The sequence below is a fragment of the Ixodes scapularis genome, unplaced genomic scaffold (assembly GCF_016920785.2).
Source record: "Ixodes scapularis isolate PalLabHiFi unplaced genomic scaffold, ASM1692078v2 PGA_scaffold2__306_contigs__length_199485367, whole genome shotgun sequence".
NCBI lineage: Eukaryota > Metazoa > Arthropoda > Arachnida > Ixodida > Ixodidae > Ixodes > Ixodes scapularis.
In genome coordinates, this window is record NW_024609857.1 from 142,841,041 (window position 1) to 142,862,839 (window position 21,799).

Consider the following 21,799-nt stretch of genomic DNA (forward strand, 5'->3'; position numbering starts at 1 on the left):
TCCGCGTGCGGTTCACTCAAATCCTGGACCTCGTAGCGAAAACAAGATGTCCTCTTAATTATTTACCGTCCCTTCATTCCACAGTCGTTGAATGGTTCTGAAGAATGTTTTGTAGCTAAAGATACTTCATCTGTTTTTACAGAATGCCTTTCGGTAAATACCGAAAACGTGGAAACTTATAATTTCAAAATTAAAATTCTGCAAAAAGAAAAAAAAATGAAAAAAAGCTTATGTGAGGAAAGCTCACCAAGCTTTTAATAAACCTGAAGAAAATCTCGGAATAGATTTAATGAAACGTCAAACTGACCACGGAGATATGGTGAAAATAACGTTCGGGAAAGTGGGGACGCGTCAGGGCCGTGGTAGCTACACTTGGAACTACAAACATAAGTGGTACTACTATTGACAGTGGCGAATACACACACACACACAAATATATATATCTATATATCTATATATATATATATATATATATATATATATATATATATATATATATATATATATATATATATATATATAAAACACGGCTCTTGTGACTGAAATGGCAAAAGCCGAGCTGTTCTCAGGAATTGAACTCCGTCTGCGTGTAAACACGTTCAAGAAACCGGTTAGCGTATTGGTGGGAGTCATGAAACAAACAAAATAATGAACACGTAATATGTACGAACGGAACTGACACATGTTTGAAAAATATGCCAGTGTCGTTCCTTGTCTTATGTGCTTATTTTTTTATTTGCTATAAAGATGTTTAGGGGCTGCATGACGCAACTCTGAAAGGGTGAGCGAGATGCTGATTTTCTCAGCTTAGTTTATTGCGTGTGGGTTAGTATGCGTACGGCTATTTGATGCATTTGACGATGTATTTGATTTGTTGGCAGAAAAAAATATGACTACAAAATTCGTTTTTTTTTCGTCACAAAGTCTGGAAGAAGTGATGCCTAACGAGCAATCGATTTTCAAAAATTGACGATTTTTGATTATTGACGTATTGCTTCTTTATTTTGTCACTTCTACCGCCCCCCCCCCCCCCAAAAAAAAAATCGGTGAATTGTACTTAGAATTGGGTCTACGCCCAAATGCTAGGTAGTTATTATGTATGGTATTACTCTCATTGAATGTTGTTGTCTTTCCCCGAATTTATTTTTAAGTAAACAGGGCGCAGCTTCGTCAATTTGCCGATTTGACTTCTGCGGGTTGCCAGATCCGCTTGTTTTTCTACTAGTTTTTGGTCGACGGGCGTGGTTTTTCACGCTCCAGGTTTTCGGCTACGGGAGGATTAGTTTTGTGTTCTTTATTTTCTATTTTGTAATAGTTGAATAGGTAGCGGACGTAGGGAAAAGGGCGTAGTCGTACAATTATTTTAGAATACAATTGGAGCATGTAGCCGAGGGTTCGGCCATCCGCATCTTAGGCGGAAGTAGAAGTGTGAAAAATGACGGGAATCTAAAGGTATTCGTGTTCGGATCCTCAAGTTAAATGCAGTGTTGAAAAATAAGTGGCCTCTTCCACGAACTGCCATTAGACGAGTTTTTAGGTTACAGATTGGCTTGCTTAACAAGTTGCCCTTCGAAGAATCGCTATTCGACGAATTGGCTTTTAACGATTTGGCCTACACCTGGTGTAAGCCGCTCACATCATTCAGACCTCACCCTTTTAGGCCTTTTAGGCTTGGAGAAATATTTAAATCTTCCGCCTTGTGAGGCAGTTTTCGTTTTCGGAGATAGATGGCGCCAAGCACCCAGGGATATATGCATCTCAAAGTAATCCTCGCTATTCCGTGGTGATTAGAAATAGAACCGTCATTGGCATTACTTTGAACATGGTTAAAAATCGCGCACAACGTTTACTAACTCGGCCAGCTTACTACTTTTCTATGTCATTACTTTATCCATACCCCTAGAGATTATAACAAGGTTCTGATGATATAGAAAATATCGGGGGTTCATGTGCCGGGCAACAAAGGGCATCTCTGTGCGCAAGCATTAAAAGAAAAGATAAAAAAAGTGATTAAAAAAAAAAAAAAAAAAAGAGCGGCGAAAGTAGAAATGTCTTAATGCGATCGTTTTCGTTAGTTATTTTTAGTAAGCTATTCCGCTGTAATAAACGAACGCGGATAGGCTCCGTGTCGTCTCGACTGCTGCGTAGTGGGAGGCAGTAAACACGTGGAAACAATGCTGGGTCAATTTTATAAGGCTATGATGAGGCGCCGCATGCACCAAACTTTACCCTAGTCGGAACCTGCTGTCTCTGCCTGTATGTATGATGGTTTTACAAATAAGTGTTTCCGGGGTTTCTGGGGTCTTGCAATTCACCACACACGGTGCTTCGGCTGCTAGAACTGCCTGTGTTCAATGTGTGTCGCGAAGGCGTGGTTTTTTCTTTTCTTTTCTTTTTTGTTATATTTTTGTTGGTGAGCATGCACACTTTTTTGGGGGGCGTATGTAAAACTTGATGAAAGTTAGACCGTCGAGGAGATGGCGGAAGATGTTCAGCCAGGTTAGATCATTGACGTGTTTTTGAAAACGGTCACTTGAGTGGTTTCGTTCCTTCCTTCCCTTGCTGCTCTTCGCGATGCTACTGCCTCAAAGTTGTCCAAGTTATAAATAATTTACCAACAGTGATGTTCCCACTTTTCTTTATTTACTGATAAAATAAATTCACAAACGTTCATTTGAAGAATAATTCTTATAAAAATGAACATATTACAATGCACGTACCAAGGCGTGACGGAGAATCTGATAATGTTGTCGGAGTTATCCGAACGATCTACTAAAACTCCCAGGTGTTACGTGCATTTCAATCGAATTTGACTACGACGAAGCTTCTGGACGTCCTCGCTATCCACACTCACTCATTCGACAACTGTGTGGGATATCTACGGTTACGTCAATTTACATAAGAGTCCATAATTTTTGACACCGGGCTCTTTAAACGATAAGTCGGGTAAGTCTGAGAATCGCATAAATAATCTCCAGTAAAAGCTTTTACTATTTTAAGAATCCTTTAATTTTAGACTCCTAGTCCGAAACGGCAGCTCATATTTTCCCCTAATTAGGGAATGCTTTGTCGATAGGTTTGCAACATTAAAATACAATTCTCTCTAAAACTCCACTCCTCCCCCCCCCCCCCCCCAACTCTTAATTTTTTTGTGTGTGTTTTGTTTAATGAGTGATGACCTGAAAAAAGGACGTCACCACAGGGGGGTTTACCTACAAAGTCTGATGTGATTACGTTTGTGACAGAGCTGATTAAGAGTCCTCAAAGTTACAAGTAATTTAGTTTGAGGACTTCCATCCCCGGATATGGAACGTTTCGCAGACAGCTTCTCGCATCCCCAGAAAGTATATTGGTGCACTGGAAGATCTAGGCGACACGCGAAAGGACGCCAAGTAATACCAAACTTAATGATACTAATGGCGACATGGAGTAAAATTGCCTCCTGTGGATCAGGATTTTACCTTGAAATAAAACAGCACCGTCTAAAGATTCAATCGACAGACGAAATTCGTGCTTGTTTATTTGTTATTTTACTTTCTCGAGTTAGCCATTCGTGATTTCTGCGATGTTCTTAAACTATGGCAGAGCGAAAGAGCTTAGGAAATACCGAATTCTAACAAGCTCATTGTTTTATCTTAACGCAACACACTTTAAAAATAAAAAGAAACTGTAAAATAAATAAAATAAAAAATTACATTTTAAATTAACTTGAAAAAAAAAAAACATATAATTCTATACCTGTTAACTCTCGGCAAAAGAAGTTCAAATAGGTTCCCCGCGTGATGCCTGACCGCTACACGATTCCTGGTTTCAAACACATTCGTCGATCACAAGGGTGAACTAAACACCATAATATTCTTCACTTCATTTTAAGACAGAGTGGGAAGAACGTGGATGACCTAGTAAACACACACACACCAACATACACACACGCTCACACACATGCACGCACACACACACACATATCCAGCATTGTCATTACTCATTAGCTACTTAGAGAAACGCGCCAGAAAGCGCATGAGCTCCAACGCTCACTGAGACAAAACAAGAAGTCATCGTTGCATAATTGACAATGAAGCCTCCCCGAATTCGAGTAAGCATCAGATCAAAACCATCGAACAGTCGAACATAAAACATAGGTTATTTTTTATACCAGCAGTTACAAGTGATCTCTACTATTAAAAATAAATATTGACAACAGAACACAGTAACAAGTAGCAAGGAATAACACTCCAAAGTCCTTTTGCAGCCATCATATCCAGCCCTGAAGACTCCATGTGGAAACGGTCTAACAAGAGACGTGGTGAAAGAGCAACACATCACGTGGCCATACGTACAACGATGACAAAGCACAAAACAGAGACACCACTCAAGAAGACGGTGGCTCAGGTGAGACCACGCTGAGAGCGGAGCCCAACGACAACAACCAGCCAGCCAGCAGACGAGCGAGGTCCGCACAACACACGCATCTCACCTGTCCTGGGTTCCCAAGCTTTCTCCTCTCCCCTCGCCAAGGTAGCGAAGGGAAAGCCTACGCTGCTCCCCTCGTTCCCCCCTCCTCCTCCTCGAACCGGTCTCCGATTTCTTTGTGACAGCATTCCTTTGCCGAAACAAGATGGACGCCGGCCGCGTACAGGAAGCCGGCCGACCTCGTAACGCCCCACTCCATTGGTCGCAAACGGGTTGCTCGCGTTCGGAGGACCAATCGTGAGCCGCGTTACATTCCTCCGCTCCCCCTCCGCTCGCTCAGGGAGTCCCCTCTCCAAGCGGTACCACGCACAGCCAGCGGTCACGAACCAAGTTCCCGACGGCGCTCCGACCGGCGACGAGGAAGACGAGCGGACGCCAAACTCGGCGTCGACACCGTATTTTCGGGCGGGAACAGAACGGAGTGCTTGTTTTTCCTTTCTGTATTCGTTTAGCCCGTGTCGGATTCCTGTGACACCGAACGAGCCATCGCCAGTGGTGCTCCGTCAAGCCGTGCTGGATGCTTTCACCGAGTGCTGTGTCCATGGAGTGTACCTGCCGCGTCCGCCGACGTGCTCTAGTGTGACTGCCCCGTCCACAAACCGGACGGTAGGGTGTTGTCCCCCGTCAGGATGAGCACCACACCGATCTGCCGCTGCCGGGTCCTTTATTTGGGCTCGGCGGTGCCGCACATCACGAAGGACGGCCTGCAGGGCATACAAGAGCCGCTCAGGGAGCTCTATCCCGAACAAGGGCCCCTGTCCGCTCGCGGCATCGACTCCTGGCTCAGCGTGTGGAGTAACGGCCTGCTCCTGGAAAACGTGGACGAGTCGAGGCGTCAGCACGTCCGCTTCTTCCCCATCGAGACCCTGCACTACTGCGCTGCCGTGCGCTACGTTGTGGTGCCCGGCTCGAGTGGCACTGAACGCGTCGAAAAGTTCCTGCCCCTGGATAGCCCGTTCGCGAGGCACGCCGGCCCCCAGCAGCCGCCACTGTTTGCCTGCATTCTTCGTCGGACGACCGGGATTAAGGTGCTCGAGTGTCACGCTTTCATCTGCAAGAAGGAGCCCGCCGCCAATGCCCTAGTGCGGTGCTGCTTCCACGCCTACGCCGACTGCACCTACGCCAAGCAGCTCGAGGAGAACCCCTACACCCTGGACGGGCCTCCAAGAAGAGCTCAGTCCGTGGTCGGCTTGGATACTGTACAGAAAGTCGAAGCCTGGAGGCATCAGCAGTCGGAACCATCGACGAGCAACGGAGTGGCGCACGCCAACGGCGGCTCCATTCTTCTGGACGATGAGACCGAAGACGAAGAGGGCAACTACAAGGTGTGGACTGGTCCTGCCCCCAGAGAGCTGGTCTACATGGATACGACGGGCACGCTACGCAGCGTCCACTCAACCACAGGGGGGACATCGAGGATGTCTCGACCCAGGCAGTTGGCGATACCTTCCCGGCCACCACCGCCACCGCTGCCCCCACTCCCTCCTCCCGGCTCGAACAAGACGAACGGCCATCATAAGGACACGTCCAAGTCAAAGAAGAAGTCCAAATCTAAGTCGGGATCGCCGCAACAACACAATGGCTACAGCGTCATCTCGGGCTACAGCGGCAACCACCCTCCCCCGCCCATGATGGTCCACTCCGAGAGGGCGCGAAGGCCTCCCGAAAGGCCAATGTTGTACAGCGCGGAGGAGCCATCTTACATTCCGGCGGTGCGTGCCATGAGCCCGACGGCATCGTACCAGCCCGGCATGTTTCCGCACGACCAGTACTTCATGCAGAACTACGGCACGTCATCGCGACCCCACAGCAACGGCAAATCCAGATCGGACCACGCTTCCAAGAAGGACCCGCATCACCATTCCCGTCGTAGCAACGGGGCCGCTGAGGCCCCCGGCGACGGCGACGACTCTGACTCGCCCTTCAACACCGGCATCTACAAGAAGAAGGGCCACCTCAACGAGCGCGCCTTCTCCTACTCCATCAGGCAGGAGCACCGCTCGCGGTCCAACAGCCTGGCAAACCTCCACTTTCTCAACGGTGGTGGCGAGACCGAACCCGGGCCGAACGGCCTGGACAAGAAGGACAGGGAACTCGCGCAGCTGGTGAACGACCTGGACTTGAGGGAGAATGGAGGATACCCGGGGCCCGTGCACAGGGCCGTGACTCCGGACTCAAACTTCATTCGGAAGAAGCCGTCTTCCAAGGGCTACCTCAGATGAACGAGGTGAGGGGCCCCGATCGCAACTCTCTTCCCAAGTGTCGCTGGTAACCGGCTGTCGCTCCTGTTGTCGCGGTATGCGGAAAGATGGGGGGAGACCCCGAGGGGGTTTTGCACGCTTTGCAAACGGCAAAGCAGGCTAGGTCGTGTCCCAGCGTTGCCAGACTCAAATGTATACCGCGCGTGTACAGAAGTGTCGTTGTTGTCTTTTGTTAATCTGTGTGTGTGCGTTAGTTGTGCGTGCCTTCAGCGGGATTTAGACAGACTGAGCATCTTTAAAGAAATGTTCAGATCTTCCTCACGATTGAATGTTCTTAGTCCGAAATCACAGCAACGAGCCAGTTTGTTCTGGATAGGTTTCTTCAGCTGCATTTTGCATGGCGGTGTCATATGGGATTTAATCAGTGCTCTAGCTCGGTGCGTGCACAAACTCAGTCACTCCCTAGCACCCTGGTCACTACCATAATCCTTCTTCTCTCGCCAAGTGTTATTCTATAACAACGCCAATCACGAGATCTGAGCCCTTTTATCTCAAGAGTAAAATTGTGGACATAGTAATTGAACGTAACTCATGGCTCCTACCCCGTGTAATCAAAATACTCCCGTTCCGAAAGGGTGCAATAGTCATGCCCTTTGTTGCGTTGATTTCTCCATGAAACGGTTATTTTTGCGAGGAGCATGGCAATAAATAAGTTAGCGGATGGCGCCTCCGCTCCACATACCGCGAGAGGGCCCGGAGAAAAGATTACAGCGTGCCTTTAATGGCTTGCCTTCGACATTGAGTAGAGGCAGAGAAAGGCACTCGACATGCGGGGCAGTTACTAAGGGCATTCCTGTGCATCTCCGACGTAAGCGACGCTTCCAACACTGACGCGAGTTCCTGTGGAATGTGGACAGAAGCGGCCAGTGACGTGCTTGCCAGAGACAGAACAATCGTAGAAACCAGTTTCCAGAGGCGGCACTTTGAGGGAAGTCTGCCTGCGTGGGTCGTGTGGTTGTAGGGATTCGCACTGCTCCCTCTGTCTTAGGTAAAGCCAGCAAGTGCTTACAAATTAATAGATAGCTCTTTGGGTTATACGGATGAGGAATGGTCCATGCTGAAGGGACAAATGCTGCCATGTGTCGGGACGGACACGCACGTACATATATATGTATATTATGTTTGCATTGTCTCGTTGCTGTGACCAAATGACGAGAAAATGTGCGAGCGACCGCTCTGTGTCCTAACAAAAAAGTGTAACAAGCTTAACAAAAATTTTGTCCTGTAGGACTATAGGATTGATGATGTCGTAATCGCTAAACAAGTGTTTTCTTTTTAATCGTGCATTGTTGTTGTTCTTTTGAAAATCGCGAGTGTTATGAGCGGACGATCGTAGCAAGGACTACAACGCCTCACTTGAATGTTACCGATAAATAAAAGTCTTCTTGGCAAAACGAGAAACGAGTCGATTTTCATTTACGTAATGTTAGGTCTTTTACGTAGCAAGGCTGTTCGAATGAAGAAGTTTAAGTGGGTTGATTGCATTAATCAGCTCACTCAAAATTCTGTGGGAGCGAATGGACAGTAATTTATTTTATATATTATGCGTACGTTATAATAAGTATTAATATAAGGTATTCCTGATTAGTTTAGTAAAAAAAATTCGAGATGAGATATTAAAAGAAAATCTACATAAAAGTACCGAGCTCAGTATTTGTATAGTTACAGCAAAACACGTCGCAGTTGTATCAATTAAAGTGTTAGTTTTGGAACACAACGAGACATAAGTCACTGTGATATGATCATTTGTTATTTAATATTAAAAAGTGCATAACCGCTGTTGTTGGGGACCACACAAGGAATATTGTAGGGGCTCAACGTTTCGCTAGAGCATTTGACAATTATCGTTTAAGGCTCATCGTCTCACAGTGGAAATGACGACGGATCTCTGCACTCGACACATTGTTGACCATTCATTAGAAGATCAACAAGCCCGAAAAGAGGAAGGCTTGAATGTCGTTACATATTTTAGAGGGATCTCAGCAGAGAGGAAACAGAATGGCCCGTTCATCTCTTTTCCTATCTCGTCGTCCTTCTAATTGGGAGCCGAGCCTTCATTAATTCTTAATCGATATTCCGTAGACGATGGAGCAGTACCATGCTCACTCTCTAAGTCCTGTTCTTGATGGAAACAAAGAACATCTCCTGTAGACATGCCATTTGTTTGCAACATGCTTTGCGAACGAGCGTAACCAACTGGCACGTAGTGCGCACGTTTGTGAACATACGACACCGTGGAACATGGATTCTGAATCCTTTCGATATCTAGGAACCACCATACCTTTCTCGACCGATGGCCGAGGAGCACTTCCCGGTCTTGGCGTTGATAGAATGCAGCAGTGTACACGATGATTTCCATACTCGGCTTACAAGTATGCATCACTGAATGGATCAAATCTTCAAAAAATGATGCTCATATGAGCAAAAACGCTTTACGGAGACGCGGGGGTGGTCGATTCTATTTAGTCAGGAGATCGGAAAGTTTCCTATGTTACACCGCTCTGCAAATACGTCCTACATAAAGGGAGTCTGAAGACACTGTCTGAGGTTTCTTCCACCAATGGTCCATGAAAGTAATAGAAGTCTTCGAACGACGATCGCTATACACTGACGCATTAATAATGCTGCAGAAGGAACACTCAGAGCAACCACGGCCTTCGGCTATTACCGCGGTCCCGAGCAGGGATGTCGTGAACTGTTTCTCGAACTTGACGTTGAATATCGAGGTGCGACTGGGTCGTGGAATCTTCGAACTCTTGGCGAAATTAGTCCGAGTTCGGCTTTTCAACTGTGTGGCCCGACTTCCACACAGAAATGTTAAAATATGAGAGAGAGAAAAAAAATATAACTCATGCGTTACAGTGACGTCTCGTTAAATGGTCACTTCCGCTCCTCCCCCCCCCCCCCCCCCCCCCCCCTTATCCAAAAGAAATAGAGCGTCCATAGTGTGAGTTTTCCATAAAAAAACGAGACAAACATGCGCCTATTGTACCCAGTTCGTACTCGTAAATGTTACCTATATAGTGCGGTACCATATATTTTCTTTGGTTCGTATTAAAGACATGACTGTAGTTCATTTTAAACTTCAGAAAATGAATACCAATGTTTGTGCAATATAAAGGCAAACAGAAAATCTTTTAATAATTTAGTTCGTTTGTCACCCCGTGTTCCACCAGGAAACCTCTGCCGAACGTGCGTCGAACTTTTGCGCTAGAAACTCTAAAAAGCCGAACCTGGTCGAACTTGACCACTGAAATGGTTCGCGACATTCCTACTGCCAAGGGACTTGGATAGAACCCCTCTCTTGACACCATTACATATGATCTGGTTTTCGAGACTGAAGCATCCGCGCGCAGACAATTATTGAGAGCCTTGATGTACGGCTCCGCACGAAAACACATTTCTTGCCTGGGAATGCGAACGGACGACGAAAAAAAAAAAAAAAAATAAAAAGGGCGACATAAGCGGAAAATAAAAGAAAAAAGGACACACAAACTCGACACTCGAGTTCTCTGACATCTGTCTGCTCTTGCTCGTGCTTTTACCGTGTCGTCCTTCCGGAATGGTGGGCTGGCCGAAAATCTCTCTGCTGTTCTAATACGCGGCGCCGACCGTTCTCGTAAAGTGGCACATCCCAGCAAATAAAACCGGTCGCTGGTTTCCAGAAAGTGGCCCGCGGATTCCACTAGACGGCGTGCGCGTAGCGTGGCCACCGACGTCGCATGATTCAGCACGCTTCCTGCCAGACGGGTCGAGTGCGCATGCGTCATGCCCTCCCTACCGCCTTTGTTGTTGTCGTTGTTGTTGTTGTCGGTGCTGTTGATGTTCTTTGTGTTTGTGTTTCTTTCGCGGCTTCTGTCGTTGTTGTTGTTGTTACACATTCACCTCCCGCCGCCGGCGAAGGGAACTTCCCAGGATCTGACTTTTTGTTGGATGGAAAGCAGCGTAAAATGACAAAGTTTGAGCAAGCACTTCGGAATGGCTGGATTCTGGTCGTTAGACTTGGGGGCCAGTGCGGACAGAGATCGCGTCTTCGTGTCTGTCTGAGATGGTATCGTGGCGACAAGATGAGTAAAATATCTTGTTTTGTTACATACGACCAGGACTGATTTTTTTTTTTCTCCTTTGTCTGGCGTGAGCAATTCTGCATCGCGTGATCGTGCACGCGAAACAAAGCGCCATTGAAGACTTGTGGGGTCGCGAAATCACTTCAATTCGGTCGACTGCCGGTGCACCGGCTGTTTAGTGGCCACCTAAACCTCATTTTAAGCTACTTATTCAGTCACTCGTTACAGTCTCGCGAACTAAAATCACCCCCCCCCCCCCCCCTCATTACCGTAGATCAAACACACGAAAGGGGTTGCTCAGTCGGCGAAAACGTACACAGACAATTGCAACTTCAAAAATTACCCGCGATCGAGAAATTTACTTATATAAACTTCCCACGCTCGAACGCATCCGAAGGTTTCTGATTACTTTTGCGGGCCACACCGGGTAGTCATAAGTAGTTCTTTTGTAGGCAGTCACTTACACACTCTGCTTTTACAGCTCGCCGGAAGAGGTTTTGCGCAAGTTTTGGCGAATACCTTCTGCTCTCTTTTTCGCCTTTCTACACGTTATTAGAAAACAAAATATGTTAATTTTGTTGCCCAGTTGTTTATGCGGAGCGTAAATTCGTCTGCTTCTTGCGCAGGGGGCTGCGGTGACGTCAGAACGACGCCGACTTCTGATTGCCTCTGGTTGAAGGGTGTGCCTCAATGCTAGATGCCTCGAGATCTACCCACTATTCTTCCAATCGGAGCCAATCAGAACTCGGTGTCGTTCTGACGTCAACGCAACCCCCTGCGCCAGAAGCAGACGAACTTGCGCTCGGCGTACACTGGCAGGTTAGTCTGTTTTTTTTAGTATAACGGTTTGTTAGTTGACAGTTTGCTAGTACACAAAACGGAACCTTCGTGTATTAGGATTATAATAATGCATGTCTGTCGACATCACGATTGACTTGACTAATTATAAAACATTATATTTTTGTTTATGCTAAAGTGTTAGATTTCGCTTTTCTTGTCTTTTTGGCGGCTCGTACACCTTCATCTCACCCCTCATGATTCTACAAATGATAAACAGTCTTTCACTGCGTTTTAAGCATTACCTAAATTAGTTATCCAAAAAGAAACAATTTAAATATACTTCACTGCCTCAAAACAGAACCACACTATTCGCCTGAATGCTACTTAGGGGACGTAGCATAATAAGCTAAAATTGCTCGATGTATTATTCATTACGATTAATTTAATAATTTGGCACACGTTTCGTACTACTGAGTCCATTCATTTGAACGCGGCGGAGTGGTTTCAGGAATATCATTTCGTCGAAACAGATGTATAAAGCAAAATAGTTTGTTGATTGGATGTAATCTCTCTTTTATAGTGATTGCAGGGTTTAAAATTGACCTTCCTCTACTTTCCTAAGCTCTAAAGACAGATCACAGAGCACCAGGAGAGCGGGTTTGTTCTCGGGGAGGCAACTTTCTGTTCGACTAATAACGACAATTACGGGCACCGAATCAGTAATTTCCTCAAACGTTCTTAGAGTATAGGGATGTATCCTCGCGCACGATACCTCAGTTTGAATCGTAATATCTGAGATTGTATTATAGGTTTCGTTAGAATCGTCATGAGCACGCACTCTGGAACATATGGAGCCGAAACCCCATAGAATAAGAGCCGAATAAAATTAAACAGACCAGGTAATTTTTACGTTACAACTTCACTGACCTTGTCGTCCTAGGCGTAGTTGCTCAATGTGCGACACAAATTGCCTGAACGCTTGATTGTCAGTTTCTCCTTTTCCTTTCACGGCATAGATTCCTGCCCCAAACTGTCGGTGTTGTGAAATTCGCGTTTGCAAAGCCCAAAGACTATAATTTATCTTATAAAGTCTGGCTTTCAACCGATAACCGAGAGGCGCAATGGAAGCAAGCTCCGACATTCCTGTCAGGCTAGCTGTGTCAAAGATCTTGAGAGGCTACCTGGCGCGCAATTCGGTTCATGACGTGTTTATAATTAAGAGGTTGCTTATCGTCTGACAAAGTTTCGCTGAAAACGGTAAGGCTAAAAGTCACAAGTATTGAAGGACGTTTGTTGACAACAAAGAACCGTTTTATCGTTGTCTGCAGGCATAATTTATTTCATTATTGTAGGACTCGAGATACCTTCGTGGAAAATATTAAACTTTTTTTTACATGACTGATATAAGGCACCAAGAGTTCTTTTCAAAATAAATGTTCGTTATCAAAGTATTACTTACCAAACGTACCCTCCTTTTCTTGTTTTTTATCGACAACGTAACGCGAGTGCATGCTCGTAGCACTTCTGGCACAACACCCTGTAGCAATTATACTGCGCGTATAGCAACGTGATTTAGCCAATGGGATAATGACACTCATAAACGAAGCAACGTATGACTTCCAACTCCTATGGGAGTGTACGGACGACCCTGTTTACTCGGGCGTGGTTGCCTTCGAAGTGGCGGAACGGAAATTAGAGTTTGCGTTGGTCGGAATGTTCTAGATTAAATGCCGCAAGGAGACCATTGCGGAATTCTGTAAAAAACAAACAAAAAAACTTGACATTTGCAGGTTTTATTATTTAAAAACTGTACAGGGGGTAATTATGCCCCAAACTCTAGTTTTTTTTTTTTTTTTGTTGTTGTTGAGGTGTTGATGTTGCGTGTTTTCTGAAGACAACATTTACACCAACAAGTAGGTTTTTCTAATCAAGAACAACTAGGTATGACCACCAGCATCGTGCAGTGACGTTACTTACAAGTCATGTATAATAGAGTGGCCATATTAAGTCAAACTATAGTTTGTTTCGAACAAGCTGGTCATTTCAGCCTTTAGAACCGAACGTGACAGTGAGACGCTGGTCATTGTCATCGTGTATTTCTCGTTTAGATTGTTTACCATTAGTTAAGAGTACGGAGTTAGCAGAATATTGTATCAAGACATGGAAAACAAAACGTTCTTAAGATCTCCATTGTGGTTGCTGGCTCTTCTCCCAGAGACTGAGCGTGTTTATGGCCTCACAGAGCGAAGTCTCCAAGCGATAGACATCGGCTGCCATTCTGAAACTCATTAGATTGAAATATGATCGTTCGTAATTGCTTCATTGCTATTGGAGGGAGGGGGAAGGGGGTTTGTCGCCTCGCCAGGCTTATCATTGCCTTTCGGGACGGCCTCCCCAGACAACTGCACTATACTCGCGGTTTGTCCGAGTAAAACATTTAATTAAATTAACTTGTCAATTGTGCTTATCAGCAGCATAATTTACTTGGATAAAGCAATATAAAAAACACAGAGGATACACACGCAAACTTGGAGTTTTGGTTTTTTACATGACTAGGTAGACGAAATCATTGGATTACGAGAATGAGTAAATTCGTTATACGTAACCTAACTATAAGAGATTGAGGGCATGCTCCTTGGTGCTCTTAGTCATTTAATCTTGTCAGTTAGAAAATAAAAACACCCCATAATCTTGAACTATAAGGGTGTGTAAATTAATAAGCAAGCTATAGATAATAGATGGGCGGTCGACGTCAAGACTATGAGAGGGACGATGGGACAAGGTGAGATAGAAAAGAACAAAACTTTGCCGCTTGCATATCTTACTCTATTAGCTTTTTTTTGTTTTCGGACTTTTAATTAGTCATATAATCACTAACAAGAAAGTTTTTACTCAAGGCAAGCTTGTCATGGGGAACATGGCTAAAAGCAATGGTTGGCTGACCAGTTCATGCGATGTCTTCAACTACAGTGGCACGACAATTATGTAAAGTAAATTAAATTCAACCGCTTAGCCTGGGCCCTCTCTTTTGCTTTAAGCCCTAAAAATGTGTCGATTACTTAATTGTCAGCTGCTTTGAAACTATGCTGTTTGTCTGCGGTTTCGGTAGGAGTGAACGTGTTTTTGCTAACTCTGTTTTATGGAGCCGAGAACGCTAAAGAGGAACTGGTGAAGTTGAACCTGATTCTTTGTCCTACTCGTCATCATTGTAGACGGGCGGCCATATCTGCCCCGTAGAATCTCCACTATAGCATATATTATTGCCTAATTGAGGGAAACGGGAGGGAAATGATGTTACGGCATGCCCGGGTATACGATAGATGAGTACAAGGCTTATTCTAATAAATACAATAGAGAAAAGAAATCACGACAGCTTCGGCATCAGGTAATGGGACCGTCAGGGTCATCATAATGTTAAGCGGAAGTTTTCTTGTCGTTTAAAAAAGGTAATTTCCAAGTTTTTGTTGTCGTTTCCTTACCATATTACAAAGCCCTCACTAAACAAAGAGCTTTTCATAAACACGCTTGAGGGAAACGTTTTAACGGCGTTACTCCAACGACCTTCCCATCGGCTTTTGCTGGAGTGAACGTTGAGAAAGAAAAAAAAATTGTTTCTATTTGTTTTGTGCTTTAAAATTGGTCGTCCTGAATATGAGAGCGGCTACTCTCGAAGAAGAAATTGTAAGAAGCAAAGAAAAAATAAAGAAAATATTTATGGAAAGTTTTGATGAAAGAGTCGGTATAAAGCATCAGTTCCGTGAACCTTTAAAAACAGGGGTGTCCAAACAGATATTTGCGAAGAACCATAAAAAAATAAATTTTAAAGTGAAGCCTTGCACTAAATAAGGGCTGGAGTATTTTTTTTTTTTACATCTCATTTGGTGACCACAACAAATTCCACTCATAAAGCGATTCTGGATAAATATGTTTTCTTATCGTGCGTCACGATTCTCGAACCAAGCACCTTGAAGTTTGAATCGAAGGACGTAGTTTAAGTAGTAAGCAGTTGAGATACGTGCTTCTTCGTCAGGGTCGTACTCTGTTTAGATTTTACTGCCCTCATTGTATAGAAAAGTGCCTTACAGCAGTTCGTTGTTCCGCATATTGACAGAAGTTTCTAGTCCTACTGCCAGGGGGGGGGGGGGGGGGGGGGGGGGGGCTTCATTTAATGACCGGGAGCCTCACTTGTACTTGCGAATTTGGCTACCTATGGCGTAAACAAGGACTTAAAACGGATACACATATGGTCGCGATCGTACATGGAAAAGAGCCGCTCCGTTCAGCAACGCTGCAGAGCTGTTCCCGAGTATGCGATCAGCATGCGGTCAACCTGAAAACATGCGGCAGAAAGAAAAGAAAAGGTAATTATTTTGCGACACCGGTAAGGAACGTTAGTGCTATCTCCATACTTGAGCACGCATGCGCGCAACCTTTTCGGCCAATAATTTGTTGGCGGACAAGCGTTTTTGCTCGCTCGTTCCAGCGCGTTGAGTTCTCGTTCTGGTCCCTGCGGGCCCCTTTTTTTGCTGGATGTCGACCATCCGTTATCGGAGCCCAATCATTTTCGTTCTTTGCTTCGTTTTTTTTTCCTCCCGTTTTCTCAGAGAACGCGTAGAGCGAGAAATGAGGTCGCGGGCGTAATTTATAGATTTCGCAATCAGCCATAGGCGTTGTGTGCGCGCGTGTGTGTCTGTCTGTGTGTCACGTGCGCACTTTCGTGTGTATGAGTGCGTCCATGTATGTGCAACAGAAACAAAAAGAAAATGGGACCCGCATTTCTAATTCGGCTTGTACTCGCGCCATGTTGTCCCTGAGGAGATCTGGTTCTGAACGTCAAGGATGACCGCCCAATGTTGCCAATGTCCCGCTCTCTCAATCCCTCGGGGGCCCACGCCGAGCTTGCTGAGCTGGCGAGAAAACAAAAACGGGCTTGAAGTCGCCTTGCGAAAGGGAATAACATTTTTTTTATCGCTTTACGGTTTTCGCAGTCCAAACACGTTTATGCTTCTGGTGCGGATAATACCAGCTATCCTCTCCTCTGTTTTTCTTTTTGGTTGCCGTTACCCGTACCAGTCTGTTTTCCTTTTTATGGCGCGTGTTTATCTCTCTGTAAACGACACTTTTTTTTGCGCTTATATTAGCACGGTTTCTAGTCAAAGAAACCTTTTAACCGCTTCTAAATGTGCAGGAATCCATCTATATACTCAGCGCCGTTCCGAAGACGTCAACAAAAGTCGCGTCGTCGACCAATAGGCAGCATTTTAAAGAGCGAAGTAGTCGAACTCTTTAATTACTCATTAATGATCGTGCTTTCTTTGAGAAATATGATGAATCGGACTCCATCTTTGAACGAAAGTTGTTTAGGTGCAACCAGAGTATAAGAATAATCGTCGTGGCGATGAAAAGGTATGTCGACTCTCGCATTCAATAAATTATAATCGCTCGAACGCGAAGGAGTGCCTGCATTCCGGTCAATCATTCGAAGTGGATATATCGAAAACATTTAGTACAAAAGTATATGGTAACACAAACGTACAACTTAATTTCTCAGTCGCATCGAAGGTGTTGCTGCGAACGCCAGTCCTCGCTCAAGCGGAAGGACATACACGGCTATCAATGCGTAAACACCTTTGCACGTAGCACTCACCACATGAAAGGTGTTTTACGCATTGACAGCCGGCTTTATGAGCCTGGGTAGCACTCACAGCTCAGGTGAAAGAATATGCTAGCGTGTAAACAAGGAGCCAGGTAAAAGGCGATCTAACTGAGCATGCACGCGGAAAAAATGCATTTAAATTTTCCCCAACTGGCTCGTTTGCGTAGTCAATTTGAAAGGCAGCCAGATCGTCGAAATGTTCCAGTATCCTTTTTCGGTGCGTCTTACAGGGGCTCATTATTTGTTAGTAGGCCATTGACATCTTAATTTCTGCTCGCATTTGGTTTCGATTTCGCAACAATGCACTTTCTCGCGGAAATGGGCAAGAATGAATACTTAGAACCCGGCATAACCAAACAGGGACGCCATGGTCACCGCGTAGAGACGTAATTGGTGCGAACCTTTTATATATATATTTTTTTTTCTAGAATAATCACGAGGAGCATGGGCATTTTACTTTCCAGAAGGAAAAAAAAGTTGTCTTCACCATTTTGATGAGCCCGGGAAGCACATATTGTGTCGTGCTAGCATTATGTGTGCATTGCGGTTTGTTATGCATGGTTATAGAATGCCCTGGGTGGCTGCGGGTGCGTTGCACACACGATGCACTCAGGCCCCCTTGACGTGACGTCGTGAGGTCACGATGGGAGCCAGGCTACGCCGTTCGGAAGCCAGCGTGCGCCGGCAGTCTCCTACTACCGCAGGATCTCCTGAATACTACTTAGTTCAACTGCTTGCTCTCCCGTATGTCTCCTTCTAGTCGCGCCAAGCAAAGGCGTCAGGCTGCAGGATGATATAGGTTCGGGGTTCGATTGCGGCTGCGCCGCTTGGCGAATCATTCTGATTAGGATTAACTGTGATTAATTACGATTAAGTATTCTTCTATGTGCTCCGCATTCTACACTGCCATGCTAAAGCCTATGCATCCTTTTTCTTTCTCGCCTGCGTGTAACGACATTTTGTTTCACTAGAGCGTGACGCTTTTCGCATGAAATTCAGCACGTAAACACATCTTGTGCTAAGAAAGTATTTTTTTATTCACCTGACATTCACGGATATAACGCCCATATCTTGTTTTGACATTGTTTACCATACATGGAACTGAGTTATGACCTGTTGAAGGTTACAACCGCGCGCAAATGTAAGCATAAGCGAATATTGATAAAAAAATATACGCGTGAAACATTCTTGGTTTTTCTTTGCGAAACCAGGACTCTCCTGTAGGCGCCTCGCAACCCTCCGACCCCGCATCTTCGTACGAAGCATTTATAGCACAAGGACGTCTTGAGCTGCAATCAGGTTTTCGGAGCTGGTTTGATATGTTATTCGAGTGCGAAAAGATATACTTCATCATTTTGAATTCCGGACATGAACGAGCCTCTGGATACTCGTAAAGGACAACTTGCTTTTTCGTTGGTAGGCTGTTGACAACTTCATCTTGTGGCTCTGTGTTTTGCAGACGAAGCGTTACCTAAGTTTAAATTAGGACGTCGTTCGCTCGAACCAGCCACGTATAACCAGAGCCTTTGGCTTGCTCCACGTAACTACTTTGTTCGTGTACATAGAGGTACCGATATGTCTTATTAGCACTGTTAAACTTTTCCTCCGCCAAAGTCATTTGGCGAAACTTGTTCGTCTATCAAGACCGCGCAAGCGCTTTTTGTATATCTTCTGGAATGCGAAACATTTTCCCCCGATTGATTTGTCTAAACATCAACATGATGTAGTCTATCAAGGGAATGTGACCATTTCTACTAAACTGTATCTGAATTCCGATATTTTTTAATTTAAATGGAATATTTATAGTTATATTATCACAGTGAACGATCTGAAATCAAGAAATCCCGGTCTCTTTTTGATGGGAATGCTTGAGTAGTGGAGTGGCAACTGGCAACCTTTTTTCTCGCGTGTATCCTTTAATCTCAGAAATAAGAAAGTGTGCCATTCGAAATTTAGAATTCGCCTGTCGCTCTAAAACGCAACTTCGCTAGCATTACCTGCAATGCACGTAGCTTCGAAAACACGATAATTGTTGTGTAAATATAACTTGTCATTTTATTAATGCTAGGTGTAACTTTCTTTAAGAACTTTAATTTTAATGTTACATGGGTGGTTTATGAATTGTCTTCAACAGCGTTGTTCTTTGGACCAAATTTTTTTTTTGTCTGGCAATTTAGGGTTTTGAAAGCTCCAACAAGCCGAAGCATAACCAAATTTCACATTACTGGGCCAGACTTTGGGCATTTTGGCCCCAAATGGCCAAATAAGTGTCAGAGTTAAGCTCCACTGCTTGATTGCTACTTTTTCGTCTGACTCGTTTGGGCCTGAAATCTCGTGCAAATGCCATAATTATGCTTTAGTGCTGGTAGTTTTGTTATCACGTGACATTTTTGACTCGTTCCTGGCACTTTGGCAGTTCTTCGGCGAACCAAAGAAAAACCAGAGTTAACGTTTCACTAGCCAGTTAGAAACCAAAGAAAAGTACGTTGGCCCTAAGAAACGCCTTGGAGCAAAGCTTTATTAGACCCAAGTTAGGCCCCTATGATCTCCCTACTTAGGCCAAGTTAGGCGTTCCTGTGGCGCGCTATCTGTGGTGTTGTACTTAGGTATATGTGTGTCTGATGTACAAGTTCGCCAGTCGTAACTAAGGCTCGTTTAAGAAGGTTTTGTAAGTGAGGAAGGAGAGATACGACGATAACAAAATTGCTCATAGCTGACACTGCTCCTAACCTGAAGTCGATAGAAGAAGTTTGCTGACTAGAACTATGGCACTCCAAACTATTCAAGTGTCAATAAACGCTGACAAAGCGCCACGGAGGGTAAAAAATACACGGTTTCACTGCGAGCAATTTTGTATGACGCTATGCAAAGGGTGCTTCGTTTCTATTTATTTATTACTGTTTCCTAGTTTTCATAAAATCTTGTTGATAACGTAATATTGGCAGTTTTGCGAGTCGTAAGACTGTCAATGCTGAGTGCAGCCTTACGAAAATAACTGCGTCCGTCTTTCGCAATTATTTTCAAAGTGCCATTCATTTCTCATTCCTGCCATCTTTGTCTATAAACCATATCTTCGTTTACAAACCTAAGCCGTCTCGTGGGCCCAAGAAACTTCCATTCGCTTCGTTTCGGCAGGCTTTCCGAGACTGTGAATGTCAAAATTCCCTCGACGATGAAGGTCTACGGAAATCACAAAGTTGGGGATTTAGCGAGGTCGTTATATTGCGTTATAAAACGTGTAAAAATGGATCGGTTGTCTTATAGAAGAGTGATGCAAAAATCTACACAATTCTCTCGCTAACCGGTCCTTGAGCTAACCACCTGGAGAACTGGTCATAAAATATTTTCTAATTGTTACAAAGAAGCGGTGCTAGGGTGGAAATTGTGTGCCCTCTGATTTGACTGGAAGTTCGCGGGGCCGTTTCGGGGATGCACAATGGCTCTCTTCCGAGTATAGTTTCAAACAGCGCACATGCGTCTACAGCCAGTGACTCGGCATTTTCCGCCTCGGTGATAATCAATGGAAAGGTGTATAACTAGTGTTTCACGTTTTGCTGAATACCAATAAACCCCGAAAAATAACAACCGAGCCCTTTTCCTGAAAATCGGGGACAACCGAAAAAACCCCAAAAGTATACTGTTTCTAAAAAAAGAAATAATATTTTTACGGGAAGAATTTTTTAACTGCAGTTTAACGGAATGTGTTCATTGGAACACGACCATCCCAACTGTCCGCGAGCCAAATTCTTTCTTGGGGAATGGCACCTCTTACCTCATTCGTTTTCTAAATCTTCGTGTTACATGTATATTTTCCTCCAGGTTGGAGAATCCATGACTGTGTCCTGCTTTCCCCGGTATAAGCTTCGACAAACACAGTAAAGTTCTTGTTGTGGTGGGGAGAGGTGTCAGTTGTCGAAGATCCTCTCCCCGATCCCTGCTGGTGACTTTGATGGCGAGGCAGTGGCAACGACGACGATTTGATGCTTTTTTTACTATACATTTATTAACAAAGGGCCGGCGGACGACACATGTCCGCGACCGACTGCGGGACTTCCCCCGTTCGAACTCTCCCGACCCCGCTCCTGCGGGGGTCTGCCTCCGTCCCCCAAGGGGACGGATTCCTTCCACGCGGTGGCGCCGCGCGCGCTCGCGGAGGGGCCATTTGCTCCCTCCCGCGCACCGCCAACCTCCCCCTCCCACGCCTCTGGAGAAGGGGTCCAGTTCGGCAATGCCGGCGAGCGGCCAAAAATAAGCAACGATTCAAGGAAAACACACACTCTGATCCTTACAAACACCAATTCTTTTTTTGACCGACACCGAATTCGTTGGAAAATAAACGCCACAGGAACACCCCCGAATTCGAAGAAATACCAACTCCGAAAAACACGGAACCCTATGTAGGACCAACGAACCGAAGCGACTTAGTTTTATAACTTCCTGTTTTCCTCTGCCACCAATTACCGGGTGGTCCCCCTCTGTTTATCTGTTATTTGGAACAATCCACGAGCGTAACGAGAGGCGCTACGTTAGAGGAAACGGCAAAGAGGCGCAAAGGCCAGCCGATG

General features: G+C 45.0%; 1 protein-coding gene across 1 annotated transcript; it reads left to right on the forward strand.

Moving 5' to 3' along the window:
• Positions 1–4,751: 4,751 nt before the first annotated feature.
• On the forward strand, positions 4,752–8,128 carry LOC8030374. The gene has a single exon (XM_002400536.5). It carries the CDS (start codon positions 5,100–5,102, stop codon positions 6,690–6,692), a length of 1,593 nt encoding a protein of 530 aa, XP_002400580.2. The 5' UTR covers positions 4,752–5,099; the 3' UTR covers positions 6,693–8,128.
• Positions 8,129–21,799: the final 13,671 nt, after the last annotated feature.